Source organism: Lepidothrix coronata, unplaced genomic scaffold (assembly GCF_001604755.1).
Source record: "Lepidothrix coronata isolate B3197 unplaced genomic scaffold, Lepidothrix_coronata-1.0 Scaffold119, whole genome shotgun sequence".
NCBI classification, from domain to species: Eukaryota; Metazoa; Chordata; class Aves; order Passeriformes; family Pipridae; genus Lepidothrix; species Lepidothrix coronata.
This window is the reverse complement of record NW_016690299.1, coordinates 2584432-2594139: the sequence shown is the minus strand read 5'-3', so window position 1 is coordinate 2594139 and position 9708 is coordinate 2584432. Positions and strand designations below refer to the sequence as shown.

The following is a 9708-nucleotide window of genomic DNA, read 5'->3' as shown; positions in this document are numbered from 1 at the left end:
GGGCCAGGGGGTCCAATGGCGGCTCGGCCGCGGCTTGGCCACACCCCTGCCGGGCCACGCCCCGCCGGCTCCGGTTCCCTCCGCCGGGCCGGGGCTGCCCCGTCGGGTCCGTCCCGCTCCGCTCCGCTCCGTCCCTGTGCTCCGGTTCGCCCCGTCGGGTGCGCTCGGCGCCGTCGGGGGGTCCCGCGGGCCGGCGGTGGGATGCGGGCGGTGGCGGCGGTGCTGGCGGCCGTGCTGGCGGTGGGGGCAGCCCTGCCCCGCCCGGGGCTGCTCCCGCACGGCCCGGCCCGTGGCGATGCCCGGCTCCGGCCCGGGGATGACGAGAGCTCGCCCGCGGTGCCGCTCCGCCGCGCCCTGCGCCTCTACGGCCGCACCGCCCGCCGCCTCTACGTGAGTCCCGCCTGGCCCCGGCCCCGCTCCCCGCTCCCCTCCCCTGCCCTCCTTCCCCCCGACCGCTCTTCCTCCCAGCCCCCCTTCCTCCTCTCCATCATCTCCCCCTGTCCCTCCGTCTTCCCCCCTCACCGTCTCTCCACACTCTATCCCTTTCTCCCTCCATCCCTCCGTGTCTCTCCATCTTCCCACTCTCCATCCCTCTGTCCCACCGTCCCTCCCTCCTTCTGGCTTTTCACCCCTCCGTCCTTCCATCCTGCTTCCCACTCAACCCTTTCCTCCCCAGCCTTTACACCCCTTCCTCCTCCCCCCCAACCCTGCCCCTCCGTGTGCCTCTTTGCCGTCCCACCTCACGTGTCTCTTCTCCATCCACCCCTTTCCAACATCCATTTGCCCCCTTCCCGGTGTCTCCGGCTGCGGAGGAACAAGAGGGCTTTCTCCTTCGCAGCTGTTCCTGCCAGCAGCGGCCGCAGCTGGGATGGCCCCTGAGCTGCAGCTCCCTGGGGGATGGAGAAGCCCGAGGTCTTTGTTTTCTCCCCGTGGCCGGATGGGGCCACGCGGCCTCAGGGCTCTCACTCCACCGAGGAGGGGGGGACACGGCGGGGGGACCGGGGGTGGTGGCACCTCTGCAGCTCCTGAGCACCCTGCCCCGCTCTCCCTGCAGGTGGGGACCAACGGGGTCATCTCCACCCAGGATTTCCCCAGGGAGACCCAGTACGTGGATGACGATTTCCCCACAGACTTCCCTGTCATCGCTCCCTTCCTGGCCGACCTCGACACCTCCGGGGACAGAGGGAACATCTACTACCGGCAAGATGACTCTCTGGACCTGCTGGACCAGGCTGTGGGATACATCCAGGCTGGGTTCCCCCGCACTGCCGGCTCCTTCGTGCCCACCAATGCCTTCGTTGCTACCTGGGAGAATGTGGGTGCTTACCAGGAGCTCTCCCAGGACACCGAGCCCTCCACAAAGGTGAGGCCAACAGGCTGAGCTTGGATTCCCATCCTGCGTGTCATGGGAGGATGAGTCTTCCTCCTAAACGCTCAGTCTCTTCTTTCTGGATGGTGGGTCCCTCCATCCATCCTTGGGTGAGCACCAGGGGAGCTTTTTCTCTCTGCTCAGAGCTGTGGCACTGGAGGAGCTCTTGGCTTTGCTGGTGGGCAGGAGAGGTTTAGAGGTTGCCTTCAGCTCTGTGGTTGGAGGTGCTTGTACAAGGGCCTGGAGTGACAGGGTGAGGGGGAATGGCTTCAAATTGATTGGATTAGATGTTGGGAAGAAATTCTTGGCTGTGAGGGTGGTGAGGCCCTGGCACAGGTTGCCCAGAGAAGCTGTGGCTGCCCCTGGAAGTGTTCCAGGCCAGGTTGGATGGGACTTGGAGCAACGTGGTCTAGTGGAAGGTGTCCCTGCCCATGGCAGGGGGTGGAATGAGATGAACCCTTCCAACCCAAACCATTCCAGGATTCAGTGATTCTTTTCAGGCAAAGCTGTCCAGTGCTGGTGGCTCTGGATTTGCAGGGGCAGCTGGGAGAAGTCGTGGCTCAGCTCCATGGTGCTCCTGACCTTTGCCAGTGGCTCGGGGCTGGTCCTTCCTTCTGCCCCCGTGCTGATTATGCTGCTGGCGAGGAACTGGCTTCAGAGTTTCCACGATGGGTTGATTTTGTGCCTGGAAAACAAGCTCATAGGTGGTCTGCCAGGTCGGGGAGGTGACCTGTGCTCTCCGCCCACGGGGCTGATAAGGCTCCTGCGTGGGTGGACCTACAGCGCTGCCTTTCCCCGAAAACGCCGGGACATGAGGTGTCACACTGGGCTGATGATGTGCTGAGGAGGTGACAGTGACGCTCTGCCAGCAGGATGGACTCCTTGGAGCGAGCTGGATATGATGAGCTGCAAGAGGAAAACTGGTGATGGATACCCAGGGCTGTTTGATGGGTGACAGGCTCTAGCCGTGGTGGGGTGGGCTGATCCCAAAGCCCATCAGCAGCCACCAGGTCCCCATGGACCACCAGGAGCCATCCCTACCATCCATTCCCCCGCTCCGGGGCCCTTCGGGAGCGGGTTGCTGAGAGAGAAGCCAAGCAGGGGAAGAAACCGAGGTTTGGAAGGAAACAAGGCACATTTTTTCCTCTAATTTAAAACTTGGGAAAGCAGCTGAAGAGATGCCATCAGGGGCCTCGCAGTGACCTCCCGGCCATCGAAAACGCAGCCTTCTCTTCTTTTTTCTTCCTAATTGTTGGGGGTTTTTTTCCCTCTCTGAGAAGTTGGATCAGGTTTTAAAATGAAACTGGTCTTGTTTGGAAACGAGCAGCTCTGGGGAAAGCTTCATTGAAGACTTGCTGAAGTGCAGCTTGTGCCTGTGCTTTGCTGAGCTCCCCCTTAGCCAAAACTGCTGAAAACCTCCCCAGACACCACTTTTTTTCTGACCAAATGTGGCACTTATGGAAACGCTGCCCTCCTGCTGCTTGGGACCGGGATTGACTCCGAAGCCTTCCCCCCACCCCCAGCTTTGAAAAGTCGCGGCTCATCCTTTTTGAGCCTCAAAAGCAGAAACCTGGGTTAAGGTGGGGGTGTAGGGGGTCCCCAGACCCCTGCTTAGGGGGCCCTGCCTAGATGGGGGGTCTGGCAGCGCTGCGGCAGCGCCCCATCCCCTCCAGCTCCTTGGGACACATTCCTGGTCCCTGCAGTGACGCCTTCCCGGGCTGCAGAGCCGGACAAGAGCTGACCCCGCTTCTGCAGAAGCAAGACTTGCCCTTTTGGGCTGGAATTTGCCCTTTGCAGCTCTTTGCCGGGAGCAGCCGGGGGCTTCCCCCCGCCCCCCCTCCTCCCCTCCGTCCCACCGTGCCAGCACATCGATGTCACCCATCGCGTCCCCCCTCGCCACCCACCACACGGCGAAACGAGCCCTGCAGCTGCTGCTGTGATTTGGCTGCGTGGGGGAGGAATCCAGCCCCGGGTGTTGGTGGTGGGGGTTATCCCCGCCCCTTCCCAGCTTTTTGGCCGCCTTTTCGGGGTCTCTGAATGCCCGAGTGTGCGACGTGCACAACAAGGCTCTTTATATCCCGCGGGGCTGCCGGGAAACCTCGCAGTGCCCCGGGGACCCCAAAATCCGGGCTGGCGCTGTGGGGACGGCGCGGGGGCAGCCCCCACCCCTCCCTCCCGCTGCTCCGGGGAGGGGGTAACTGGGAGTTTAATCACTTTTCCTTCGCTCGGGCGCCTTTCCCTGTGTGCTGCTTCCAGCGGCTCTCTGGGAAGGGCTGCTGCCGCTGCCCGCTCATGGTTATTTACTGGGGCAGCAGGAGCCGTGTGGGGTTGGTTTCTCCGCGTTTGGGGTGACCACGGTGCGTGTGTGTGGATTCTCCGGCGGCTCCGGAGGGCTGGGCTGGCTCCGCAGGCTCCCCATCCGCGGGTTGTTGCCGTGATCCCGCTCCCTGGCACGGCCCCAAGGCTCGCAGGGCTGGCAGGGCAGGCGGCCAGCGTGCCTATAGCGGGATGTATGGGTGTGGGGAAGCCGGGAGCACAGGCGTGTTTTTTCCGGAGGAAACCAGGCTAAAATTGTTCTCCGGGAGAAGCGGGGGGTGCGGGTTTTCCTCCGGCGGCGCTGATGGGACGGGGGGGAGGCTGCTGCTGTCAGGGGGAGGGAAACAGCAGTGAGGGGCTCCCAGGCTTCAGCACCAGCCCAGTGCAGGGGTCACATGGCCAGGGATGCTCCTGGGCATGGTGCAGGGCTGTCACCTTCCTGTGTGACAGCTCCAAGGGACACCCCTGCACGGAGGGGGTGGCCTGGTTGTGCCATGGGGTCCTGTGAGGATGCTGAGCATCTTGCCAGGATGTTGCACTTGGGCTCTGGCTGTGCATGAGCAGGAGGTCTCTGCAGGGTGATTATAGAATGGTTTGGGTTGGAAGAGACCTTAAAGATCATCTCATTCCAACCCCCTGCCATGGACAGGGACACCTTCCACTAGACCAGGTTGCTCCAAGCTTCATCCAACCTGGCCTTGGACATTTTCAGGGATGGGGCAGCCACAGCTTCTCTGGACAACCTGTGCCAGGGCCCCACCACCCTCACAGGGAAAAATTTCTCCCCAATATCCCATCTAATCCTTCCCTCTGGCAGTGGGAATCCATTCCCTCTTGTCCTGTCCCTCCAGGCCCTTGTCCCCAGTCCCTTTCCAGCTCTCTTGGAGCCCCTTTAGGCACTGGAAGGGGCTCTAAGGTCTCCCCAGAGCCTTCTCTTCTCCAGGCTGAACAATCCCAGCTCTTCCATCCTGTCTCCATAGATGTGCTCTCTGATGGAGGGCTCTTTTGGGGTGCTTCCCTGCGCTGTGGTGTGTGGGGAGTTGCCAGTCACGTCCTCGGTCTCCATCCCCATCTCAGTCCTCCACTGGGGTCTTCCTGCCCCTCCATGACATCCATCTATCCCGCCCTCCCTTTGGCAGCTCAACACCTTCCAGACAGTCATAGCCTACAGCGACGAGGACACCTACACCATCTTCCTCTATCCCGACGGCGGCCTCCAGTTCCTGGGGACGCGGCCCAAGGAGTCCTACAACGTCCAACTGGAGCTGCCAGCCAGGGTGGGCTTCAGCTGGGGGGACGGCGACGACCCGAAGAGGGACGGGCTGTTCCACAGCCTGGCCAGCAGTGAGCAGGCTCTGAGGAACCTGGAGCGGTGCGTGGTGCCGGGGGGGCTCTGTGGGGTGGGCAGGAGGAGCAGAGTCACCTTCTCCCTGCCCTGGAGCCTTTTAAAGGCTGGAAGAAGGAGGGGAATGAACTGGGGGTGCTGCATTTGGGGTCCCGGAGGGGTGGTGTGGAGCAGGAGCACCTTTGGGATGGGTTTGCCAGCACGGCTCTGGTGGATGTTCATGTGTGCTGCTGTCTGCAGGGAGAGCAACACAGGGATACCTGGAGTGTGGGTCTTCCGTGTGGGCAGCGTGGACCACGTGGAGCCAGGAGGCAGCGAGGGACTTGGTCCTGGAGTGCCGCACAGTCTCCCTGTGCATCCTGATCCCGACTACACCCGCACACTGTACAGCCATGCTGACCACGCATCCACGGAGCTGCCAGCACAGCATCCCAGCCATGGATCCCGCACCCCAGTGCTCCTGGGCTTTGTCCCTGAGAGGAGGGATGCCCAGGAGCGGAGCCGCCGGCTGTACCCCGACGGGGACGGTGACACCCGGCAGAGCTACTCTGCCAACCCCTCTTCCTACAGCTCCGGGCACCACGGCGTCGGCGTGGAGGAGGACGTGCATTTCAACCCCGATGGTGAGCGGCCACAACCCTTCCAATGACCCAACGGGGACAATGACCCAGCAGGGACAGTGACCAAATGGGGACAATGACCGAACAGGGATGGCTCGTGGTGGGTGGCTCCCTAAAAAAGGCCCCTCACTGCAAGTTTGTCCCTTCCCAAGCAGCCAGGGCTGGAGCGAGCGTGGGCTGGAGTTGCTCCTGCAAAGCTGCTGCCCTTCCAGCTCCTCTCCCCCCAGCCAAATCCTGCTGCCAAGGGGCTGCTGGAGCCATACAACCCTGCCTGCTGGGTTTGCCAGTGGAAGCTCATGGGGTGGGATTCTCAGGGGGCAGGTCCTGGCACAGGGACAGGGTTGACCTTTCTGCCCTCCCTGCCACCGAGCCAGCTGTGGAGCCACTGTGGCACGTGCCTGGGGGAGCAAAGCCCTGTCCCCAGCCGGCTGTCTCCCAAAAATACCCAGGAATTTGATCTCCTGCCCTCTGTCAGATCTACCTGAAATCGGGCAACAGGTTCCAAACCCTCCACCACCTCTCTGCATCCCGGGTTACTTCCTTGGGAACTGCTGCCAGCTGGCCTGTTTCCCAGCAGTGTTTTGGGGGCCAAGAAGGCAAGGCACCCACCCTCTGGCGAGGGGTGGCTTTGTCACCATGTCCCAAACCCTTTTCCCCCTGCCCCCAGTGTTCACCTACAGTGCCTCCAGCAGGGAGACCTGTGCCCAGCACCACGGGCGCTGCTCCCCGCACGCCTTCTGCACCGACTACGCCACCGGCTTCTGCTGCCACTGCCGGGCCACCTTCTACGGGAACGGGCGGCAGTGCCTGCCCGAAGGTACGCGGGGCGGGCGGCGGGGACGGGCGGCCCCTGCCTGGGTGGCCACTGCCAGGGGTGCCCGTCTCCCTGCCCAGGGGCCGTGCATCGCCTCAACGGGAAGGTGAGCGGGAGCCTGACGGTGGGACGGGCGTCCGTGCGCTTCCAGGACGTGGACCTGCACGCCTACATCGTGGGCAGCGACGGCAGAGCCTACACGGCCATCAGCGGGGTGCCCCAGCCCGCTGCCCGCGCCCTCCTGCCCCTCCTGCCCGTCGGGGGGCTCTTTGCCTGGCTCTTCGCCCTGGAGGAACCCGGCTCTGAGAACGGCTTCAGCGTCACCGGTGAGCTGGGATCCGGGATGCGCCATCGCTCCGAGGGACGTGGCTCCTCGGGGGTGATGTGTGGCCTGGGGTGGGTGATAAGGGGCTCAGGGCAGCTCCAAGGCTCCTCCAGCCTCCCCAGGTTCTGCTGTGCAGGATGGGCAGGAGGAGCAGAGTGATCTTCTCCAGCCCCTGGAGCCTTTTAAAGCCTGGGGGAAGGAGGGGAGTGAGCTGGGGGTGCTGGGCTGCATTGGGAAGCTCAGCCCCCCATGCACTGGAGCTGCATTTGGGGTCCTGGAGTGGTGATGTGGAACAGGAATGGTATCTTTGGGGTGGGTTTCCCAGAACAGCTCTGATGGATGTTCATGTGTGCTGCTGTCTGCAGGGAGAGCAACACAGGGGTATCCAGCATGTGGGTCTACCATCTCATGGATGTGCTGGAAGGGTGGGGAGGGATGCCTTGGGGCTGTAGCCCCTAAAAATCCTAAAATCCTTAAAATGGTGCCTGTTTCCTTTTCCTGTCCAGGTGCTGAATTCACCCAGAGCCTGGAGGTGACCTTCTACCCTGGGGGGGAGACGGTTCAGGTCACTCAGACAGCCGAGGGCCTGGGGCCGGACAATTACTTGAGCCTCAAGACGCACATCCAGGGAGAGGTGCCATTTCTCCCTGAGAACGTCACTGTCCACGTCACTCCCTACAAGGAACTCTACTACTACTCCAGCTCAGGTAAGACCTGTGCCCACCTGGGCTCAGTTTCTCACACGCCATCCCTGCGTGCCCCAAAACCGCCCGAGACACAGCGACACTGCAGCCGTTTTTCCCACATCCCACGGGGTTTTCCTTGCTGTCCGGCAGCCGTGACGTCCTCGGGCCAGCGGGAATACGTCGTGGCCGCGGGAACAGCCAACCAGACCTTGTCCTACCGCCTGCGGCAGAACATCACCTTCTCCGGGTGCTCCCATTCCCGCCTGCCCGCGCGGCAGCAGCTCAGCGTGGCGCGTGCCTTCGCCCTCTACGACGGCCAGGAGCACGTCCTGCGCTACGCCCTGGCTGCCCGTGTTGGCTCAGCACAAGGTGAGCGCCAGCACCCACCCCCAGGATGCCAATCCGGGGTGCCACCCCCCAGCCAAGGGATGCCGGGTTCTCCTGCCCGCTCCCAAAGTGCGGCACGCTCGCTTTGCCCAAAAACAGCCAAAAGAGAGGGGGTCTCATTGCAGGTACAACTTCCTCGTGAGGGGCACAGGAGGGGCAGGCGCTGATCTCTGCTCTGTGGTACAAGTGACAGGACCTGAGGGAATGGTCTGCAGTTGTGTCAGAGGAGGGTTAGGTTGGACATTAGGAAAAGGTTCTTCCCCCTGAGGGTGATTGGGCACTGAACAGGCTCCCCAGAGCAGTGGGCACAGCCCCAAGGCTGCCAGAGCTCAAGAAGCATTTGGATGATCCTCTCAGGCACGTGGTGTGACTCTTGGGGATGGTCCTGTGCAGGGCTGAGGGTTGGACTTGATGATCCTTGTGGGTCCCTTCCAGCACAGCTTATTCTGTGATTCTGTGATTCTGTTTTCCAAGCAGCTTGAGCCTCAGCACTCCTGGCATGGTGGGGTTGCACCCAGGGTGGCAGTGGGTGGTGTGGCCGTAGTTCCCTGCATGGGTGCTGTGGTGATGCCTGCATCAGATACAAGTGGGAATGGTCACTCCCTGTGTCTCCCAGACCTCTTCTTCTCCCGTTACATCCCTCTGTGCCCACAGATGGTGCCGGGAATCCCGCGGTGAACCCGTGCCATGATGGCACACATGGGTGTGAGGCACCGGCGCACTGCCAGCCTGGAGCAGGGATGGAGTACACGTGTGAGTGCCCGGCCGGGTACCGCAGAGACGGACGGGGCTGCCGAGGTGAGCGGGGCTGGGGGTGGGCGCTGGAGGGGGGCTGGTGGACCCTGTCACCCATCGGGCACTGTGGTGGCCACTGACATTTAGGCTACTGGGATGTGCCACGGCGTTGCAGCACTTGTGATCTCCTGGGGCTTCACCAAGGATATGAGGGGAAACCGAGGCAGGGTGCTTGGATTCCCGGGGGAAGCGCTCCACGAGCATCGTGGGGATGGAGGATGTGGCAGATGTGGGATGGGCAGTGTGGGGCAGGACATTCCCCCCCAAGACCAGGAGCACCCAGACTCCAAAAACGGGTGCCTGCTGTCTCCCCCTTCCTCTAGACGTGGACGAGTGTGCCGAGGGCCTGAGCCGGTGCGGCCCCTTCACCGTGTGCCTGAACGTGCCGGGCAGTCACCGGTGCGAGTGCCGCGGCGGGTACCGGCCGGCGGGGGACGGGCAGGCGTGTGTGCGTAAGTTTGGGGTCAGTCTGGGGTCTCCCCCACTCTTGTGCCCCACAGACGTGCCCCTATCACTCCCTCACCTGTCCCCGCAGCGCTGGCCCCGGCGAGTGACCCCTGCGAGGACGGGAGGCACCCCTGTGCGCCGGGGGGCCGCGCGCGGTGCCTGTCCCGCGGCGACGGCCGCCCCAGCTGCGAGTGCCTCCCGGGATACACCGGCGACGGCATCCACTGCTCCGGTACGTGGGTGAGGGAGGGACCACGGGGCTCCCACACCGCGCAGCTGCTGGGACGCCCTGTCCTGGCTGATCCCCTCTTCCCTGTGCGCAGACGTGGATGAGTGTGCTGAAAACCCCTGTCACCCGGCCGCCACCTGCTACAACACGCCGGGCTCCTTCACCTGCCGGTGCCAGCCTGGCTATGAGGGTGACGGCTTCCGGTGCACGTATGGTAAGGGTGCCCACTCACCTCCACGCCCTCTCTGCCCGGGGCAGCTTCCCTGGCCTCACTCTCCTGTTTTCTGGCTTTCCAGCGGCGGGAGGGAACCCGCAGCGGCTGACGCCCTGCCAGCACGAGCAGATGTACCCACGGGAGGTGCCACCAGGACCCTC

The 9708-nt window shown here is 63.3% G+C and overlaps 1 protein-coding gene across 1 annotated transcript in view; it reads left to right on the top strand.

Moving 5' to 3' along the window:
- Window positions 1–201: 201 nt before the first annotated feature.
- NID2 (nidogen 2) overlaps window positions 202–9708 on the top strand; it is a 16183-nt gene continuing 6676 nt past the window's right edge. The window contains exons 1-13 of the mRNA XM_017825443.1: window positions 202–390; window positions 1055–1363; window positions 4825–5057; window positions 5271–5653; window positions 6318–6467; window positions 6545–6790; window positions 7296–7496; window positions 7626–7844; window positions 8517–8660; window positions 8981–9109; window positions 9193–9336; window positions 9428–9547; window positions 9630–9704. Of these exons, the coding sequence (XP_017680932.1) occupies window positions 202–390; window positions 1055–1363; window positions 4825–5057; window positions 5271–5653; window positions 6318–6467; window positions 6545–6790; window positions 7296–7496; window positions 7626–7844; window positions 8517–8660; window positions 8981–9109; window positions 9193–9336; window positions 9428–9547; window positions 9630–9704 (2542 nt within the window). The remainder of the gene's footprint in view (window positions 391–1054; window positions 1364–4824; window positions 5058–5270; window positions 5654–6317; window positions 6468–6544; window positions 6791–7295; window positions 7497–7625; window positions 7845–8516; window positions 8661–8980; window positions 9110–9192; window positions 9337–9427; window positions 9548–9629; window positions 9705–9708) is intronic.